At 45.8% G+C, this 22,500-nt stretch overlaps 1 protein-coding gene across 1 annotated transcript in view; it reads left to right on the top strand.

Moving 5' to 3' along the window:
* The window catches only part of LOC143286335 (gamma-aminobutyric acid type B receptor subunit 2-like), a 197,503-nt gene that overhangs the window by 116,599 nt on the left and 58,404 nt on the right, over positions 1–22,500 (top strand). Inside the window, exon 13 of the mRNA XM_076593878.1 lies at positions 16,164–16,286. Within this exon, the coding sequence (XP_076449993.1) occupies positions 16,164–16,286 (123 nt within the window). The remainder of the gene's footprint in view (positions 1–16,163; positions 16,287–22,500) is intronic.

The following is a 22,500-nucleotide window of genomic DNA, read 5'->3' as shown; positions in this document are numbered from 1 at the left end:
TTAAGCGGTTGGCTCCAAGATAGATATCTTGAGGACAGATCATTTCCCTGTGATGATATGATAACATTAGGTGATTGGTTGAAGGCTACATACCTGGTATGAATTGCGGACAGGTCATCTCTCTATGATGATATGATGATATTAAGTGATTGGTTGTAGGCTACATATCTGGCGTTAATTGAATTGCGGACAGGTCATTTCTCTGTGATGATATTATGGCATTAGGTGATTGGTTGAAGGCTACATACCTGGTGTGAATTGCGGACAGGTCATCTCTCTGTGATGATATTATGGCATTGGGTGAATGGTTGTAGGCTACATACCTGGTGTTAATTGCGGACAGGTCATCTGTCTGTGATGATATTATGCCATTAGGTGATTGGTTGTAGCATACATACCTGGTGTGAATTGCGGACAGGTCATCTCTCTGTGATGATATGATGGCATTAGGTGATTGGTTGAAGGCTACATACCTGGTGTGAATTGCGGACAGGTCATCTCTCTGTGATGATATGATGGTATTGGGTGAATGGTTGTAGGATACATACCTGGTGTGAATTGCGGACAGGTCATCTCTCTGTGATGATATGATGGTATTGGGTGAATGGTTGTAGGATACATACATGGTGTGAATTGCGGACAGGTCATCTCTCTGTGATGATATGATGGTATTGGGTGAATGGTTGTAGGCTACATACCTGGTGTGAATTGCGGACAGGTCATCTATCTGTGATGATATGATGGTATTGGGTGAATGGTTGTAGGATACATACCTGGTGTGAATTGCGGGACAGGTCATCTCTCTGTGATGATATGATGGTATTGGGTGATTGGTTGTAGGCTACATACCTGGTGTGAATTGCGGACAGGTCATCTATCTGTGATGATATGATGGTATTGGGTGAATGGTTGTAGGATACATACCTGGTGTGAATTGCGGACAGGTCATCTCTCTGTGATGATATGATGGTATTGGGTGAATGGTTGTAGGATACATACCTGGTGTGAATTGCGGACAGGTCATCTCTCTGTGATGATATGATGGTATTGGGTGAATGGTTGTAGGATACATACCTGGTGTGAATTGCGGACAGGTCATCTCTCTGTGATGATATGATGGTATTGGGTGAATGGTTGTAGGATACATACCTGGTGTGAATTGCGGGACAGGTCATCTCTCTGTGATGATATGATGGTATTGGGTGATTGGTTGAAGGCTACATACCTGGTGTGAATTGCGGACAGGTCATCTCTCTGTGATGATATGATGGTATTGGGTGAATGGTTGTAGGCTACATACCTGGTGTGAATTGCGGACAGGTCATCTCTCTGTGATGATATGATGGTATTGGGTGAATGGTTATAGGCTACATACCTGGTGTGAATTGCGGACAGGTCATCTCTCTGTGACGATATGATGGTATTGGGTGAATGGTTGAAGGCTACATACCTGGTGTGAATTGCGGACAGGTCATCTCTCTGTGACGATATGATGACATTAGGTGATTGGTTGAAGGCTACATACCTGGTGTGAATTGCGGACAGGTCATCTCTCTGTGATGATATGATGGTATTGGGTGAATGGTTGTAGGATACATACCTGGTGTGACCTGTGGACAGGTAAGATATTATTCCTTTTGGTGATTGGTTGTAGGCTACATACATGTTGTGAATTATTGTGGACTTGTCATCTTTGTGTGATGATATTATATGGCATTTAACGATTGGTTGCAGGATACATACCTTGAGGACAGATCATCTCTCTGTGCCATTTTTTTTTTTTTTTTTTTTTTTTTTTTGTAAAAAAAAAATAATAATAATAATAATGATAATAAAGATTCAGCAGACATTCTCTTTCTTCTGTTGCTGGAAATGTTTGGTTCCCATCGCCGAGCCCCCGCACCACCACCACCCACCCCCCCACCCCCACCCCCCACCACCACCCCCAACCCGACTTTTTTTGTTGTTGCTGCAGCTGCTGTTGCTTTTTTGTGTGTTTTGGGGGTGGTTTGTTGTTATTGTTGCTTTGTTTTTTTTGTTTTTGTTGTTGTGTGCCTGTGCCTGTGTCTGTGTGTGTATGAGTGTGTGTGTGTGTGTGTGTGTGTGTGTGTGTGTGTTTCATCATCACCGCGCAAGCTGGACGATCAAACGAGCGTGGTCACCAGGGCGTTGCGCTCTTTTGAGCGGGTGTCATTGCCCACAATGCTCTGGACCGGAAATGATCTGACCCGGGTCACGTGATTAAAAAAAAGAAAAAGAAAAGAAACCCTGCCACGGACTCCTGACGGTTGTTGTAGGGGGGTGTTGGGAGGGTTTGGGGGGGGGGGGGGTAGGAAGCCTTGTGGGAGGCTGGGGGGGGGGGGGGTGTGCGGGGGCACCCCGACTCTTTGTTTCAGTCCCCAGGAGTCTTTGGAATGGATTGCACTTCCTCGTAGCCCGGAGATGTTCAGAATTTGTGATTGGGTTTATTTTTAAGAGAGAGAGGGCGAGAGAGAGGAGGAGGAGAGAGAGAGGGAGGGAAAGAGGGAGGGGAAAGAGAGGGAGAGAGGAGGAGAGAGAGAGAGGGAAAGTGATAGGGGAAAGAGGAGGAGGAGAGAGGGAGAGGGAAAGAGAGAGAGGAGGAGGAGAGAGGGGGCGAGAGAGAGGACGGAAGCGAGGAGGGAGAGAGCGGGAAAAGAGAGGGAGGGAGAGAGAGGACGAGAGAGATGGCGGAGAGAGAGGGGCGGTGGAGAGAGAGGGAGAGTTATCAAGAGAGACACAGGGCGGGAGGTAGAGAGAGAGAGAGAGTGCACGCACGCACGCACGCACGCATGCACGCAGGGAGACAGGGGAACAGGGGTTTGCGAAAGAGAAGGTCGAACCAGTATTAGAGAAGTAGAGAATGAAAGAGAGTGAGAGACAGAGGGGAAATGCAAATTCAGATGGTTTGATATTTTCATGTCCAAAACCAAGAAATGGACAAATCAGTGAATAAATACTGGGAATGAGACGAGACGGGGGGGAGGGGGGGGGGAACTGGGCGGGAGAAGGAGAGACAGACAGACTGACAGACTGACTGAGAGACAGAGGTGGGGAAGGGAGAAAAAGAGAGGAGAGAGAGAAAGTTGGGGGAGAGAGAGGTGTGGAAGGGGTGGGGATGGGAGAGAAGATAGATAGAAAGAAAGAGAGACAGACAGACAGAGGTGGGGAAGGGAGAGAAAGAGGGAGAGAGAGAGGAGAGAGAGAAAGAGACAGAGAGAGGTGTGGAAGTGGGGGTAGAGTGTGGGAAACATGATAGCAAAAGAAAGAGAGACAGACAAAGGTGGGGAAGGGAGAGAGAGATGTTCAAGAAAGGCCATCAGAGCTGAGGGAAGGAGAGAAAAAGACAGTAGGGAGGAAGAAAGAGAGAGAGAGAGAGAGAGAAAGAAAGAAAGACAGAGAGAGCCAGAGAGACACACACAGAGACAGAGACACAGTCACACAGAGAGACAGACAGAGAGACGCAGTCACACAGAGAGAAACAGAGAGGGAGATGTGGAGTTGACAGAGAGACAGACAAAGAAATAAAAGGAGCGGATAAAACGAGTGATAGAGAGAATTAGAGAACGGAAGGGAATGATAGACAGGAAGAGAATGCCAATGCGAATGGTTTATACCTCAGGCCATGCCGCCCCACATCCCCCTACCCTTCCCCGCCCCCATCCCCCAGCATCCCCCCCCCCCCCATGAAGGGGGTAAGTGAACTTTAATATCATCACAAAATTTCCATGTCCAAAAGTATGGAAATAGAATAAAATAAGAGTCGGACAGACAGACAGACAGACAGTCAGAGCTGAGAGAAAGAGAGAAATGTGAGAGCAGAGAGGAAGAGAGAGAGGGTGGGACAGAGACAGAGAGAGACACGGACAGAGACAGACACGGACAGAGACAGACAGAGACAGAGAGACACACGGACAGAGACAGACACGGACAGAGACAGACAGAGACACACGGACAGAGACAGAGAGAGACACGGACAGAGACAGAGGGGTTGTCAGGAGCAGAGAGAGACAGAGACACGGACAGAGACAGAGAGACACGGACAGAGACAGAGAGGTAGTCAGGTAGTCAGGAAAAGAGACAGAAAGAGACACGGACAGAAACACAGAGAAACACGGACAGAGACAGAGACAGAGAGAGACACGGACAGAGACAGAGAGAGAAACGGACAGAGACAGAGAGAGACAGAGACAGAGAGGTAGTCAGGGAAAGAGACAGAGAGGTAGTCAGGGACAGAGACACGGACAGAGACAGAGAGAGACACGGACAGAGACAGAGAAAGACACAGAGACAGAGAGAGACACGGACAGAGACAGAGGGGTTGTCAGGAACAGAGACAGAGAGAGACACGGACAGAGATAGAGAGACACGGACAGAGACAGAGAGACACACGGACAGAGACAGAGCGGTTGTCAGGAACAGAGACAGAGAGAGACAGAGACACGGACAGAGACAGAGAGAGACAGAGACAGAGAGAGACACGGACAGACAGAGGGGTAGTCAGGGACAGAGACAGAGAGAGACACGGACAGAGAGAGAGACAGAGACAGAGAGAGACACGGACAGAGAGAGAGACAGAGACAGAGAGAGACACGGACAGAGACACAGAGAGGTAGTCAGGGACAGAGACAGAGAGAGACACGGACAGAGAGAGAGACAGAGACAGAGAGAGACAGGGACAGAGACACAGAGAGGAAGTCAGGGACAGAGACAGAGAGAGACACGGACAGAGACAGAGAGGTAGACAGGGACAGAGACAGAGAGAGACAGAGACAGAGAGAGACACGGACAGAGACACAGAGAGGTAGTCAGGGACAGAGACAGAGAGAGACACGGACAGAGACAGAGAGGTAGACACGGACAGAGACAGACAGACCAACTGAACAAAGGAGATTTTTCAAAGAAGGCTAGGACAGTGAGTCAGAGAGAGAGAGAGAGGGATGTCATCAGTTTCCAAGTTCCAGAAACATCGCGGTGAGAGAGAGAGAGAGAGAGAGAGAGAGAGGGGGGGGGGTATATTCGTCCCATTCAGCTACCCCTAAAAGATTTCATTCTGTGTCCAGGGGGGTCACTGAACTCTTTTACCTCTCACATGATCACAAGCCCGCTAATACCGTTATTATCATTCACGCCTGAACTCCCAACGGACATGGCGTTGAGCCCATACTTTATTAACTTTGTGTTGCATCCCTCCTCTAACTTCCTCTTTCTCCTCTTGCAGGGAGAAAACTGAAAACTTCATCGTGCAGGAGACTGGTTGAGGGTGTGTCTGTGTGTGTGTGTGTGTGTGTGTTGTGTGTGTGTGTGCGTGTGTGTGTGTGTGTGTGGGGGGGGGGGTAGGTGTGTGTGTTTGGGATGTGGGGAGGGTGAGTGGGTGGGTGCATGAATGTGTGTGTGGGGGGGGCGGGGTGTGGGAGTGTGTGTGTGTGTGTGTGTGGGTGCGTGTGTGTGTGTTTGGGCTGTGGGGAGGGTGAGTGGGTGGATGCATGAATATATGTATGTATGTGTTAGTGTGTGTGTGTGTGTATGTGTGTGTGTGTGTGGGTGTGTGGGAGTGTGTGTGTGTGTGTGTGTGTGTGTGTGTGTGTGTGTGTGTCCGTATACATGTACATGTGTGGGGCGTATCTGTGCGTGTGTGTGTGTATGAGAGTGAGATAGAAAGAGAGAGCGTCTGTGTGCATGTGTGCATACGTGCGTGTGTGTGTGTGTGTGTTAGTGCGCGCGTGTGTGTGTGCTTGAACGTGTGTGTATGAGAGTGTGTGCGTATTTGTGTATGTGTCTGTGTGTCTGTGTCCTTGAGTTTGTTTGTGTATGAGTGTGTGAGTATGCAAATGTGTGCTTATGTCTGTGTGTATCTGTGAGTGTATGTGTGTGTGCTTGTGTGTGTGTGTGTGTGTGTGTCTGTGTGTGTGTGCTTGTGTGTGTGTATGTGTGTGTGTGTTTGTGTTTTCTGTGCACTCATTGTATTGTACTACGCACACACACGCACGCACGCGCACACACACACACACACATACATACATTACCGTCACTAGCACAGGTTATATACACGTGTGTGTGTGTGTCTGTCTGTGTCTGTCTGTCTGTCTGTGTGCCTGAGTGTGCGTGCGTGTGCATGTGCGTGTGATGCATGTGATATCGTTTTCCCCAGACACGGCATTTCTTCATCAATTCTTTTGGAACAAAGTGCAATATAATATGCGCTTTGAAGGATCGGGTGATTTGGAAAGAACTTTGTTTGTTTGTTTGTTTGTAGAAAGGACGTAAATTCATGAAAAGGCGTTTTTCAGTGCACATAGCTATATCACTCTCAACAATTAAAGCATGTCTGAGTATCTCTCTCTCTCTCTCTCTCTCTCTCTCTCTCTCTCTCTCTCTCTCTCTCTCTCTGTGTGTGTGTGTGTGTGTGTCTGTCTGTCTGTCTGTCTGTCTGTCTGTTTCTCTCTCTCTCTCTCTCTCTCTCTCTCTCTCTCTCTCTCTCTCTTATTTATTTTTTATTTTCTATTTATTCTTTTTTACTGCCCCATCATCTGCACCGTTTCAGTTGCATTACTCCCACGCCGCTCATTCAGATCCCCCCACACACGGCCACACACGATTTCGTCCGTCACAGTTCCAGCGTCGGCAGTCTGCAGGGAACCATCGATGTTAGGTCGCCAGGAGGCCACACACCAGAGGAGACCCTGCACTGCTGCTGAGTCACTTCGGTGGTGTTCAGTGGTGCCTGTTCTGATTCAACGTACTTAGGACACCACCTATTAGGCCCCCTACTAACGACAATAATGGCTTAGTCGCGGACCCAGACTGAGTGAGCGTCCCTCCCAGAGTGGAGACCGCCACCACGTCCCTCCAACAGCAGCCCCCCATGAATCCGCCGACACTGACGACATTGACAGGACTCACCCCAAGCACGGAAGTTGAGGGGTATCGAAACTGAGGTCACCATGAGAGCAGGGCATGAAAGGCCACAGACTTTGAGACTGTTTCGTTTATACCGATGATGATGAGGAGGAGGATGGCGATGTTGCTATGGAGGTCCATTTTGGTTTGGAACTGTGTGACAAGGTTGTACTCTACGCTTCCTGTCATAATGATATCCCGGCGTTAACCAGACCCAAGAGATACAGACACTTGCAGTGTTGGTCAGGTAATTAGAGCAACATACCCAAAGACGCATCCTTGAAGTAGATGGCACTGGACTGCGTGGTCCCAGTCTCCCCATTTAAGCCCACAGCACACTCAACTCTGGGTAGGAGCCGGCCACGGGCCGAAAAACCCACCTCCGCTGGGATTCGAACCCGCGTCCTCCCAGCCGTCAGTCCGCGACGCTAACCACTTCGCCACGGCGGCTGGTCTCTCTCTATTTGATTCTCCACGCCCCCCCCCCCCCCCCCCCCCCCCCCCCCCTTCTGTCTCTCCCTCTTCCTTCCCCTCTTTCCATCTCCTCTCTTTCCATCTCCCCTCTTTCCATCTCCTCTCTTAAAAGTCATATTGTTGTTTTATGTATGCAAAAGGAAAGTGGGGATGTCGAGAAAATCTCTCTGATCTTTTATTTACGTTCCGGATGTGATTTGACAAATGCGTTTAAAATATCAAGCACAACGAGAGACCAAAGAGAAATTCCAATAACTGCTCAAATTTGGGGGCTCTTGATTTACAGCCAAAAAAACAAAAAACGAACAAAAGCAAAAACAAAAAAATATATGCAATGGGAGTTCATACACATTACTTCGATTCCAACTGCCATTTCATTTTATCCAAGGTTCAGATTAAAAAAAAAAAAAAAGAAAAAAAAGAACTGGGGGTTGGGAGTGGGTGGGGGTGGAGTGGGGGTGGTCGGGTTTGAAGTTGAAGCGTTGGGGTGACTGTGTGTATAGTGTCTGTTTGTGTGTGTGTGTGTGTGTGTGTGTGTGTGTTTATATATGTGTGCATATATATATATATATATATATATATATATATATATATATATATATATATATACACTTTGTTTTTTCATCTCTATCTGACGGGCTTAATAACCGAGTGGTTAAAGTGTTGGACTTTCAGTGTGAGGGTCCCGGGTTCGAATCTCGGTGACGGCGCATGGTATGTAAAGGGTGGAGATTTTTCCGATCTCCCAGGTCAACTTATGTACAGACCTGCTAGTGCCTAAACCCCTTTCGTGTGTATACGCAAGCAGAAGATGAAATACGTTAAAGAAACACGTTAAAGATCCTGTACTCCGTGTCAGCCTTTGGTGGGTTATGGAAACAAGAACATACCCAGCATACACAACACCGAAAGCAGAGTATGGCTGCCTACGTGGCGGGGTAAAAACGGTCATATACGTAAAAGCTCACTCGTGTACATTCGAGTGAACGTGGGAGTTGCAGCCCTTTGAAAGGTTTCGTTGCAAGAAAGGAAAATAGCTTTAATGTAATATGAAATTGGAAATTGTATGCTGCTACTAGCATATAGTGTTATTTGTTCTTCCTCTTTCACAATTACGAATTTTTAAGAAAACAAATCGACCAAAGCCCACAAAGGAGCTGTCTGCATTTTAAATCTCTCTCTCTCTCTCTCTCTCTCTCTCTCTCTCTCTCTCTCTCTCTCTCTCTCTCTCTCTCTGTCTGTCTGTCTTTCGATGGGGATTGATAGCAGATCATCAAAAGTACATTTGTTTACCCTGAAGTGTCTGTTAAATGTAAGTGCAAAAGCATGAAGTATTCTAGTTTATGGAGAAACAGGAAGGTATCCACTTTATATTCAAATAATTATAAACGAAAATATCAAAAACTGGTTAAGATAACAAGAATATCAGATTAGCGTTTTTTTCTCTGAAAGCAGTTAGAATGTTACTTGCACTTAATTGTTGAAAGTAAAATAATTGGAATTTGATCTGTTTGTTTTTACTTTATACAAATATGGATTTTGGGTATGTATTGGAAAATCAAGATGTAAATAATGTATAATGATTTTTTTTAAGTAGTTCAAGCAGAAATTGGCTGGTTCTTTTGTGCATTACTGACAAATCGGATTGATATTAAAAGGATTGTTATACATGTTATTCATCTTTTAAGCAAGCGTTTAGTTCATCTCAGTATTTAGTTAGATTAAAGCAATGCTGCTCTGCCAGACAAACAAAAAATGATAACCGGATTTAGAGTAGGAGTCTCTGAATTACGTACACGTCGTTACAGATATTGATTAATTAAAAGAAAAATATGTGTCTTGACTGTCCGTTGTGCAAGGACATGCATGAATCGGAATATCATTTCATGCTTTCTTTGTCCGCGGATTGTTGCAGATCTCAGACTAGATTATATTCTTCACAAATATTGCAACCGTCCTACCGCTTTTGAGTTGACGTTACTGTTTTGCAATGCTAAAATGTAGCATTGAACACACACACACACACACACACACACACACACACACACACACACACAGAGAGAGATGGGGTACACGTACACACGCACACACACACACACACACACACACACACACACACACACACACACACACAGATAGAGAGAGAGGGGGTTACACTCTCACACGGGCGCGGGCGCGCATACACACACACACACACACACACACACACACACACACACACACACACACACACACAGAGAGAGGGGGGGGGATGGTAAGGAGAAAAAAAAGATAGGGAGGGAGACAGAGAATAAGAGGGGGGTATGGAATGTACAAACATACGCACGCACATATCCCAGGGAATAGACAGTGAATTGTCAGAGCTTGATTACTTGTTTGTATATATGTATGTATGTGTGCGCGCGAACGAACGAACGAACGAACGAACGGGCGTACATGCACACGCACACGCACACGCACTCTGGCATGCACATACATTTTCTTTCTCCCCAGGTATCTCGTGGGCGATAGTAATGGGATTTTGCTGGCTTTTTTGTGTGTTTTTTTTATACTTTTCTTTATTTTATTCTTTCTTTTTCTTTCTTTGTTTCTTTTCCTTTTCTGACCAGCTTTTCTTTCTATCTTTTTGTTTACATATTTCTACATAATATATTATTATTATCATTGTTATTTTTCTTCTTCTTCTTCGTCTTCTTCTTCTTATTATTATTATTATTATTCAGTCTCTCGTTCCTCTCCTCTTTTTTTGTCTTTTTGTCTGTCTTTCTATGTCTATTTCGTTGTTTAGATTTTTTTTTTTCTCACATGTTTTTATTCACAATCTGTCTCTCCGTCATTCTTTCTTACTATCCTTTCTCTTGTTTCTTTTTATTTCTCTCTCTCTCTCTCTGTCTCTCTCTCTCTCTCCTCTTCAGTCTTTTTTTTTTCATCTCGTTTTTTTCTCTTTATCCCCTCTCTCTCTCTCTCTCTCTCTCTCTCTCTCTCTCTCTCTCTCTCTCTCTCTCTCTGTCTCTGTCTCTCTCTGTCTCTGTCTGTCTGTCTGTCTCTCTCTATGTCTCTCTCTCTGTGTCTGTCTCTCTCTCTCTGTGTCTGTCTGTCTTTCTCTCTCTGTGTCTCTCTGTCTCTCTCTCTCTCTCACTCTCTCTCTCACTCACTCTCTCTCTCTCTCCAATAAAAAAGGGATGGAATGTAGGGTACTTCCATTTTGTTTTCCTTCCAGCCCCATCCACGTGTAATATGTGGTTTCTGTTCAAACGCGTGTGTGTGTGTGTGTGTGTGAGTGTGAGAGAGAGAGAGAGAGAGTGCGTGTGTGTGTGTGTGTGTGTGCGCGCGTGCGTGCATGTGTGTGTGTGTGTGTGTGTGCAGTGCGTGCATGTGTGAGTATGCACAAAGTTTTTGTATTGATATGCATGTGTATAAGATAAGATAAGATAAGATAAGATAAGAATAACTTTATTATCTCCACCTGGAGAAATATGTATACTAATTTCTGTATGATTTTCGATTTATGTTCGTACCTTGTTATGTACTATGCCCTCTCCCCCTCCCCCCCACCCCCACCCCCGCCCCCTCCACCCATCAATATTCCTTGTGACCCCGGCACACTTGGTAATAAAGACATATTCTATTCTTTTCTTTTTCTTCATCCCTTTCTTTCTTTCTTTCTTTCTTCCGCTTCCTCCTTCCTTTTGTATTTCTTCCGTTCTTCATTTTTTTCATTCTTGTTTTTCTGACATTCTTTCTGTCTTCTTTTATCTATTTCTTCTTTTTTTAAATATATATTCTCTTATTGCTCCTTCTTCTTTATCTTATATATATATATATATATATATATATATATATATATATATATTTTATAGTTTATTTCCTATTTCTTAATTTCCTTTTTCACGTCGTCTATTCATTCTGTTGTTGTTTTTCTTCTTCTTTTTCTTCTCCTTACACGTATTTGTCTATTTCTTTCTCTCATTTACTGTTTTCCTGTTGTTGTTGTTTTGTTTGTTGTTGTTGTTTTGGGTGTGTTTTATTTTTTTGTTTGTTTTGTTTTTTGTTGTTGTTGTTTTTTTGGGGGGGGGTGCGGGGGGGGTGGGGTGGGGGGGTTATGGGGTGATTGCTGTTGTTGTTTTCCCCCCTCTACTCTTCTGCCATCTTTGCCTGATAGCTGTGAAGGTCAGGGTACAGCAGAATATTGGACAGGGATGAAGAAGGGAGACAACTTAGCATGGCCTTTTGAGAGCCCCCCCATCTACGCCAAATAACGCCAAACAAAACGTTGTTTTGTTGTTGTTTTTTTCTTTTTTTCTTGTCTTTTTTTCTGTTTCTTCTCGTTGCTTCCTTCCTTCCTGCTTTCCTTCCTTTCTTTTTTCTTTTATTCTTTCTATCTATTCTTTTCTTTTCTTTCTTACTTTTTTTTCTTTTATATCCTTTTCTTTCTCCGTTTCTTTTTTTTTTTTTCTTTCTTTCTTTTTTTTAATTTTCTTTCTTTCTTTCTTTCTTTCTTTCTTTCTTTCTTTCTTTCTTTCTTTCTTTTCTTTTCAATCTTTGTTGTTGTTGTTGTTGTTGTTGTTGTTGTTGTTGTTGTTGTTGTTGTTGTTGTTGTTCTTCTTCTTCTTCTTCTTCTTCTTCTTCTTCTTCTTCTTCTTCTTCTTCTTCTTCTTCTTCTTCTTCTTCTTCTTCTTCTTCTTCTTCTTCTTCTTCTTCTTACTTTGCCATATAACCCAAAGCAACAATGATTTTCTTTGAGTTCTGTTGCTAATCCTTCCTTCCATTCTTCTTCTTTCTTTCGTTCGTTCTTTCTTGCTTTATTTTTTCTTTCTTTCATTCTCTCTTTCTTTCGTTCCGAATTTATATCTTTCTGTCTGCCTTTCTATTTTATCCTTTCGTTATTCGTGTATTTCTTCGTTTTTCTTCTTCTTCTTCTTCTTCTTCTTCTTCTTCTTCTTCTTCTTCTTCTTTGCCCTGCGTTTCTTTGTTTCTTTGTTTCCATGTTTACGCCATTTTCTCCACTTTGTTTTGTCTGTCATACTTTCGTGTACCTTGTTTTCTTTTCTTGTATCGTATTGTATTTCTCTTTTTGTCACAACAGGTTTCTCTGTGTGATTGTCTGTCATACTTTCGTGTACCTTGTTTTCTTTTCTTGTATCGTATTGTATTTCTCTTTTTGTCACAACAGGTTTCTCTGTGTGAAATTCGGGCCGCTCTCGCCAGGGAGAGCGCGTCGCTACACTGAGAGCGCCACCCCTTTTTTGTATTTTTTTCTTGTGTTTGTGTGCATTTTTTTCATTTAGTTTTTTTTTTTTTCCTATCGAAGTGGACTTTGCTACCGAATTTTGCCAGGGACAGCCCTTTCGTTGCCGTGGGTTTTTTTTTTTACGTGCGCCAAGTGCATGGTGCACACGGGACCTCGGTATATCGTCTCATCCGAATGACTAGCGTCCAGACCACCACTCAAAGTCTAGTGGACAGGGAAGAAAATATTGGCGACTGTAACGTGATTCGAACCAGTGTCGCTCAGATTCTCTCGCTTCCTAGGCTGACGCGTTACGTCTGGGCTTGTTTTATTTGTTGTTGTTGTTGTTGTCATTGTTGCTGTTGTTGTTTTCACACCTTTTTATTTCTCTGTTTAATTTTCAACGGAGTTTCTTTTTCTTTGTTTCTTTTAATCAACTGTTTTTTAGGTCTTTCGTTCTGTTTGTACATCTTCAGCTTTTTTTTTTTCTTTTTTTTTCTGTCTTGTTTCTGCTTCGTTTTCTTCATATTTAATCTCTTTTACTTTCTTTCATAAAATTTCATTGTAATATTGATAATAATGATAATAATAATAATAATAATAATAGTAAGGTACATTTATACAGCGCCCTTTCTCTATAAGAGCTCAGGGCGCTTTACATGGAAGAAAAATTTTATGTTACATAAGTCATTTATGACCACTCTTTCTCAAACCCCTCACCCCTCTCACCCCCACACACACGCACACATACACACTCTCTCTCTCTCTCTCTCTCTCTCTCTCTCTCTCTCTCTCTCTCTCTCTCTCTCTCCCACTCTTCATACATCCAAAGTGAGCTGACATGGGTGGTGTTGGAAAACAAGAAAGCCGAGAGTGTTTTAAAAAAGATGAGTTTTTAGTGATGAGCGAAAAGCAGAAATCGAATCAGATGCACGGATATGATGAGGAAGGTTGCTCCAGATGTGAGGAGCAGCAAAGAAGAAAGAACGTTCACCATGGGTTCTTGCATTGACACGAGGAAGTTTCAAAAAAGGTAGCAGTCCGATGAAGAGCGGAGAATTCTTGTGGGAGTGTAAACACTGATAAGATATGTAGGTCCTGGTTTTGTTTTTCTCTTTCTCCCATCCTTCCTTTTCGTTCGATCTTTTTTTTTCTGTATTTTTCTTTCTCTCTCCTTTTTCCATCATATTTTCTTCTATTATTTTTTTCTCTGTTTTTTTTTTTCCTTTATTTTAGGGATTAGGATGAAGAGGTTTTCTTCGTTCTTCCTTCTATCATTTCTTCTCACATTTCTTCCTTTTTTTTCTTTTTTTTTTTCGTTAGTCGTTTCGTTGCTGTGTGTGTGTGTGTGTGTGTGTGTGTGTGTGTGTGTGTGTGTGTGTGTGTGTCTGTGTCTCTGTGTCTGTGCGTGCGTACGCATGCGCGCGCGCGCGCGTGTGTGTGTGTATGTGTGTGTGTCTGTGTATGTGTTCATCGTTTTCTTTTCTTTTCTTTTTTTTCTTTCTTTTTCAAACTCCCTGTCGATTTCTGGCGGCAGAGAATTTGGCAGGGCAGAAAAGACAGGAAGAAAGAAAGAAAGAAAGAAAGAAAGAAAAAGACTGAAAGAAAGAGAAAAAAAAAAGAAAGAAAAAAAAAAAGCTAAGCATGTCTTCAGGGAGGGGCATGTCTTCAGCAACCCCCTCCCTCCCCTCCCTCCCACCCCCTGTGTCACATGACCCCTGGTAATGGAAAGCAGACGCAGGGGGGAGGGGGGGGGGCAGGGGGGTTGAGGGGGAGGGTGTGAGGGTTCCCTGTGGCCCCGTGGTCACCATTTCCTTGCAGCTAGCTTGTTTCTTTGTTTGGTTTCGTTTTTTTTGTTTTTACTTCCTTGACAGCGGGGCTTGGGTGGAGTGCTGGGAGGGAGGAGAGTCGTGGTGGTGGTGGTAGTGGTGGTGGTGGTGGTTTGAAACTAGAGGTTAGGGGGGGGGGGGCGAGGGAAGAAGGGGGGAAATTGGGAGGTAGCGGGAAGGAGGAAGAGGAGGATGGGGGAATAGAAGGAGGAAGAGGAGGGGGAAGGAAGAAGAGGAGGAGGGGGAATGGGAGGAAGAGGAGGGGGAAGAAGAGTAGTAAGGGGAAGAGGAGGAAGTGGAAGAGGAGGAGGAGGGGGAAGAGGAGGAGGAGGAAGAGGAGGGGGAGAGGAGGAAGAGGAGGAGGAGGAGGAGGGTGAAGAGGATAAGGAGGAGGAAGAGGGGGAGGAAAAAGTAGAGGAGGAAGAGGAGAGGGGAGAGGATGAGGGGAAAAGTAGGAGGAAGAGGAAGGGGGGGTGGAAGAGGGAGAGGGTGGGAAGAGGAGGAGGAAGAGGAGGAGGGGGAAGGCGAGGAGAAAGAGGAAGGAAGAGGAAGGAAGAGGAGGAATGCGAACGAGGAACGTCAGTTTCGTGCTGTTATGTCATGCTGGGGAGTGTAGTTGTTTTGGTTTGGTTTTTCGGTTTTTGTTGTTGTTTGCTTGTTTGTTTGTTTGATGTTTTGGTGTGTGTGTGTGTGTGTGTCTGTGTGTGTATGTGTGTGTGTGTTGTTTATTCTGGTCGGAAGCCCTGTTCGGTATTTGTGAAAGCTTTGTTCGTTTGTTTGTTTGTCTGTTTGTTTGCTTGTTTGACTGAAGTTTAAATGGATGTTTGTGTTTACTTCCCTGTCACAAAGAGTGTTATGCGTGTTTGTATTTGTGTGTGGGGTTGTGGGTGTATGTGTGTGTGTATGTGTGTGCGCGCGCGCGCGTATGTGTGTATGTGTATGTGCGTGCGCGCGTGTGTGTATGTATGTGTGAGTGGGTGCGCGTGCGTGAGTGAGTGCCTGTATGCCAGTGTACTTATGGGTGCGCGCAGATGAGTGAGCTTGTATCATATAAGCGTGTGAGTATGCCTATAGTTGGCTTTTATGACAAGGGAGAAGGGGGGGGGGCTATTAATGGATAAACGTTTAATACAAAACAGCAAAACAGATAGATCCCCAAAAGAAGCGCAGTCCACGCGCTGGAGACGATGACGACGACGACGACGATGGTGATGATGATGATGACGATGATGATTATGGTGATGGTGATGATGATGACGACGACAGCGCCGATGAAGATGATGATGATGGCGATGATGATGATGACAGGTGACCAAGGACTACAAGCTGATCCCGGTGGTGACTATGCTGGTGACGACGACGACAATAATGACGACGACGACGATGATGATGGTGACGATGATGACTGTTACAGGTGGTCAAATTACAAGCTGATCCTGGTGGTGATGATTATGGTGATGACGACGACGATGATGATGATTACGATGATGATGATGACTGTGACAGGTGATCAAGGACTACAAGCTGATCCTGATGATGATGATAATGACGATGGTGATAATGACGATGATAATGATGACGATGATGATGATGACGATGTTGATGATGACAGGTGATCAAGGACTACAAGCTGATCCTGGTGATGATGATAATGACGATGGTGATAATGACGATGATAATGATGATGACGATGACGATGTTGATGATGACAGGTGATCAAGGACTACAAGCTGATCCTGGTGGTGATGGTGCTGGGCATGCTGGACGTGGCCCTGCTGGTGGCCTGGCACGTCGTGGACCCCTTCAGGCGTGCCGAGAAGCGGCTGGTGCCAGAGGTCAGTTGCTGCGCTCGTGCTGATTGTGCTCGTGCTCACTGTTTTCATTCTCACTGTTCTCGTGCTCACTGTTCTCGTGATCCCTGTTCTCGTGCCAGAGGTACGTGCTCTGTTCTCGTGCTGACTGTTCTCATGCCAGAGGTCAGTGCTCGTGCTCACTGTTCTCGTGCTCACTGTTCTCGTGCTCACTGTTCTCGTGCTCACTGTTCTCATGCAGAGGTCAGTGCTTGTGCTCACTGTTCTAATGCCAGAGGTTCGTGCTCTGTTCTCGTGCTCACTGTTCTCATGCCAGAGGTCAATGCTCGTGCTCTGTTCTCGTGCTCACTGTTCTCATGCCAGAGGTCAGTGCTCGTGCTCACTGTTCTAATGCCAGAGGTTCGTGCTCTGTTCTCGTGCTCACTGTTCTCATGCCAGAGGTCAATGCTCAAAGCCGAGAAGCGGCTGGCGCCAGAGGGCAGTTGCTGCGCTCGTGCTGATTGTGCTCGTGCTCACTGTCTTCATGCTCACTGTTCTCTTGCTCACTGTTCTCATGCCAGAGGTCAATGCTCGTGCTCACTGTTCTCATGCCAGAGGTCAGTGCTTGTGCTCACTGTTCTCGTGCTTACTGTTCTAATGCCAGAGGTTCGTGCTCTGTTCTCGTGCTCACTGTTCTAATGCCAGAGGTTCGTGCTCTGTTCTCGTGCTCACTGTTCTAATGCCAGAGGTTCGTGCTCTGTTCTCGTGCTCACTGTTCTCATGCCAGAGGTCAGTGCTCGTGCTCACTGTTCTCGTGCTCACTGTTCTCGTGCTCACTGTTCTCATGCCAGAGGTAGGTGTTCCTGCTCACTGTTCTCGTGCTCACTGTTCTGATGCCAGGGGTCAGTGCTCGTGCTCACTGTTCTCGTGCTCACTGTTCTCGTGCTCACTGTTCTCATGCCAGAGGTAGGTGTTCCTGCTCACTGTTCTCGTGCTCACTGTTTTGATGCCAGGGGTCAGTGCTCGTGCTCACTATTCTCGTGCTCACTGTTCTCATGCCAGAGGTCAGTGCTCGTGCTCACTGTGCTAGAGGCCCGTGCACGTGTTCACTGTTCTCGTGCCAGATGTCAGTGCTCATTCTCACTGTCCTCGTGCTCACTGTTCTCACGCCAGAGGTCAGAGCACGTGCTCACTGTTCTCGTACTCACTGTTCTCATGCCAGAGGTCAGAGCACGTGCTCACTGTTCTCGTGCTCACTGTTCTAATGCCAGAGGTCAGAGCACGTGCTCACTGTGCTCGTGCTCACTGTTCTCGTGCCAGAGGTCAGTGCTCGTTCTCACTGTTCTAGTGCTCACTGTTCTAGTGCCAGAGGTCAGTGCTTTTGCTCACTGTTCTCGTACTCACTGTTCTCGTGCTCACTGTTCTCGTGCTTACTGTTTTCATGCCAGAGGTCACAGTACATGCTCACTGTTCTCGTGCTGACTGTTCTCATGCCAGAGGTCAGTGCCCCTGCTCACTCTGCTCGTGTTAGAGGTCAGTACTCGAGTTCTCTTTGCCAGTATCAGAGAACAGTGAATCGTGCTTGATGTTCTTGTGCTGGTGTTAAGACAAGCCAAACAGCAGTGGCTGTGTGCAATGTTGTTTGTTTGTTTGCTTGTTTTGTTTTGTTTCTTTATTTGTTTTGTGTTCAGAATTGTTTATTTGTGTTTGGTTTGGTTTGTTTTTGTGATGTGATGTGTTCCGATGTGCTGTGTTCTGTTCTGTTGTGCTGTGCTGTGCTGTGGTTGTGCTGGGCTGTGTTGTGCTGTGCTGTGGTGAGGTGTGATGTGTTGTGGTGTGCTGTGTTGTGCTGTGCTGTGCTGTGGTGTGTTGTGCTGTGGTGTGTTGTGATGTGCTGTGGTTTGGTGTGATGTGCTGTGGTGTGCTGTGCTGTTTTGTGGTGTGCTGTGGTGTGCTGTGCTGTGGTGTGGTGTGATGTGATGTGGTTGTGCTGGGCTGTGCTGGGCTGGGCTGTGCTGTGTTGTGTTGTGTTGTGCTGTGCTGTGCTGTTTTGTGGTGTGCTGTGTTGTGCTGTGGTGTGTTGTGCTGTGCTGTGCTGTGTTGTGCTGTGCTGTGCTGTTTTGTGGTGTGTTGTGCTGTGCTGTGGTGTGCTGTGCTGTTTTGTGGTGTGTTGTGTTGTGCTGTGCTGTGGTGTGCTGTGCTGTTTTGTGGTGTGTTGTGCTGTGCTGTGCTGTTTTGTGGTGTGTTGTGCTGTGCTGTGGTGTGCTGTGCTGTTTTGTGGTGTGCTGTGTTGTGCTGTGCTGTGGTGTGCTGTGCTGTTTTGTGGTGTGTTGTGCTGTGCTGTGGTGTGCTGTGCTGTTTTGTGGTGTGCTGTGTTGTGCTGTGCTGTGGTGTGCTGTGCTGTTTTGTGGTGTGCTGTGCTGTGTTGTGCTGTGCTGTGGTGTGGTGTGATGTGATGTGGTTGTGCTGTGCTGTGCTGTGCTGTGCTGTGTTGTGCTGTGCTGTGGTGTGGTGTGATGTGATGTGGTTGTGCTGGGCTGTGTTGTGCTGTGCTGTGGTGAGGTGTGATGTGCTGTGCTGTGCTGTGGTGTGTTGTGCTGTGCTGTGGTGTGTTGTGCTGCGGTGTGTTGTGATGTGCTGTGGTTTGGTGTGATGTGCTGTGGTGAGGTGTGATGTGCTGTGCTGTGCTGTGGTGTGTTGTGCTGTGCTGTGGTGTGTTGTGCTGTGGTGTGTTGTGATGTGCTGTGCTGTGGTGTGTTGTGCTGTGGTGTGTTGTGATGTGCTGTGGTGTGGTGTGATGTGATGTGGTTGTGCTGGGCTGGGCTGTGCTGTGCTGTGCTGTGCTGTTTTGTGGTGTGCTGTGCTGTTTTGTGGTGTGCTGTGTTGTGCTGTGCTGTGGTGTGGTGTGATGTGATGTGGTTGTGCTGGGCTGTGCTGGGCTGGGCTGTGCTGTGTTGTGCTGTGCTGCAGTGTGGTGTGTTGTGGTTGTGTGGTGGTTCCTTTCTTTCTTTTGTTATTCTTGCTGGCGTTTCTTCTTCCTCCTCCTCCTTTTCCTCCACCCCACCATTCTGCTTCTTCTCCTTCTTTTTCTTCTTCTTTTTCTTTTTCATCTTCATCTTCTTCTTCTCGTTGTCGTCTGTTATGTCTTTCTTTCTTTCTTTTTTCTTTCTTTTTTTTATTCTCATTTACCTTCTTCTTCTTCTTCTTCTTCTTACCCCCTCCTCTTCCTCCTCCTTCTCCCCATCCTCCATCTGTTTCTTCGTCTTCTTCTTCTTTAATTTTTACTTTCTTTATTTCTTCCTTTTTTTTCTGCACATCTTATTAGCTGCAGATTTTCAAGCCTGTATTACGTCAAAACTGTTGATTTACGATTTTTATTCCACCTCTGACTTCCAATTTTCTGGGATCGATGATCATTTCTTAGAAATGAAGTGCCCTGACCCTTGTTTTTAGGGGGCACGCCCCTTATTACAACACGTTCATAAACATATATGCGCGCTCGCGCAAGCGCCAGCATTCACATGCACTTAGCTTATACATACGCCCTCGTTCACTCGCGCACATGTACGCACGCATAAGAAAAGTACGTCCACGCGCACAACATGTGAAAGCACCCCCATGAATATACAAACACACGTGCGCGCGCATGCAGGCGCACTCGCACACACGATTTCTTTCGTGTATCACATTAGTATTAGAGAGAGAGAGAGAGAGAGAGAGATAATAGGTCAGAGACAGACACAACACGGAAAATAAGTCTGGGATTTATCGAGGGCCTTGACGGACAGAGACAAACACAGACAGTCAGAGATCGATACAGGATAAGTAATAAATTGATTTCTTAGTACGTGGAAATGAAACTTTAAGCATTGGTTCTTTTCTGCTTCTTTGAGCTCTTTTTATGATGTCTTATCTAAAGACGGTAACGAATGGGGATGTATGGAAATACGAAAGATATGTGTATGAGTTTGGGCAACGAGTAATGCATAAATAAGTTAGTGAATTTTTGAGAGAGAGAGAGAGAGAGAGAGAGAGAGAGAGAGAGAGAGACTCAGATGATTTATTCACTTAAAGACCTTGACCTACATAAACAGGTGAGGCCTTAGCCAACGCATATTTGCAATCCCACACTTTTTCAGGACACTGCCGGAAAAAAAAAGAAAAAAAGCGTGGTCCTTACCCAGCATTTTGAAACGAACCATTTCCAAATTCCGGCTAAAACCCAGCTTTGTCAAAAACCATCAGTGTCACAATTTTCGAAGTAAAAAAAAAAATCAGATTGAACTACGTCTGCTAATGTTTAAGATTCGCGTTCGAAGTTGGAAATTTGGACTCAAGGGGTAAGAAAGAAAATAAAGAAATATATATATATGGGTTTAATTCGACCCCGCCCCCTCACATCTCCCCCCCCCCCGCCCCCCACGAGCCCCCGAACCCTACTCCTTCCGATAAAGAAAAAAAAATGTCTTCAGAGCGTATCGCTCCTCACGAACCCTTCTCTTGGGCCTCTGCTCTTTTTCTTCCACCCCCTTGCCCAGCACGCCCACACACACACACACACACACACACACACACACACACACACACACACACATGCACACGCCCACAACCCTCCTCCATATCCCACCACCTCCACTCCACCTCCTCCTTCTGTCCCGAAGAAAGTCTACTGAACACAAGGAGCGCTGGACCCAAACGGAGACGAGACAAGTAAGCACGCAAGCCTCCCTACCCAACACGACAAGAGGAGAAGTAAAAGGAACACGCGTGCATCAAGCAGTGAATATATTTGTATTTCGTATTTGTATTTATATTTCATTTTGTCACAACAGGTGTCTCTCCCCAGACAGAGCGTGTCGCTACACTACAGCGCCACCCTTTTGTGTGTGTGTGTGTGTGTGTGTGTGTGTGTGTGTGTGTGTGTGTGTGTGTGTGTGTGTGTTCCTGCGTGCAGTTTTATTTGTTTTTCCTATCGAAGTGGATTTTCTACAGAATTTTGCAAAGAACAACCTTTTTGTTGCCGTGGGTTCTTTTACGTACGCTAAGTGCATGCTGCACACGGGACCTCGGTTTATCGATTCATCCGAGTGACTAGTGTCCAGACCACCACTCAAGGTCTAGTGGAGGGGGAGAAGATATCGGTGGCTGAGCCGTGATTCGAACCAGCGCACTCAGATTCTCTCGCTTCCTAGGCGGACTCGTTACCTCTAGGCCATCACTCCACTTATATATCCTCCACAGTCGGATAGATCTTTTTCGTTTGGAGATGACATGTTGTGCTGTTTCCCAGCTGTTCTAAGACTCCTGCTCTTTTTCTTCCTCAGGGACTCTCGACTGTGTGTGTGAAGACTGCAACTTCTTCATTTTAGATGTGTCGGGGTATGGATAAGTTATCGAAATATAGAGACAGAGAAATCGAAAAATGCGTACGTGCACGCACGACAAATCGCAAGACAAAAGATTTTTATTTCCGAGGAAAAAGGATCAGCACTCTCTTGCCCTTCTTTTAACATCCATTCCCCGCCCTGATCAGGTTTACACTATACTACACAATACTAAATTAGGGCACAAGGAGGTAATAAGATATGTAGGAATAACTTGAGATAGTTTAAAAAGAGGCGCGCGCGCACACACACACACACACACACATACACACACGCATGCACATGCACACACACACACACACACACACACACACACACACACACACACACACACACACACACACACACACACACACATGCGCGCGCGCGCGCGCGTAGATAAATAGATAGATAAATGTGTGAAATAACATAGTACAGCAAACATCGATGCATAAATATACTGGTAGAAAAGGAGAAGGACAGAGAAAAGTAGAGACAAAGAGGAAGACATAATGAGGGAGACAACGACAAAGACACAGCGAGAGAGACAAAGGACGACACAGCGAGGGAGACACAACGAGGGAGACAACGACAAAATCACAGAGAGGGAGACACAGCGAGGGAGACAACGACAAAGACACAGCGAGGGAGACAAAGAGGGAGACACAGCGAGGGAGACAACGACAAAGACACAGCGAGGGAGACAAAGACACAGCGAGGGGAGACAACGACAAAGACACAGCGAGGGAGACAACGACAAAGACACAGCGAGGGAGACAACGACAAAGACACAGCGAGGGAGACAAAGACACAACGAGGGAGACAAAGAGGGAGACACAGCGAGGGAGACAACGACAAAGACACAACGAGGGAGACAGTGAGGAAGACACAGCGAG

This window comes from Babylonia areolata, chromosome 10 (genome assembly GCF_041734735.1).
Source record: "Babylonia areolata isolate BAREFJ2019XMU chromosome 10, ASM4173473v1, whole genome shotgun sequence".
Taxonomy (NCBI): domain Eukaryota; kingdom Metazoa; phylum Mollusca; class Gastropoda; order Neogastropoda; family Buccinidae; genus Babylonia; species Babylonia areolata.
This window is presented reverse-complemented; position numbering and strand designations above follow the sequence as displayed.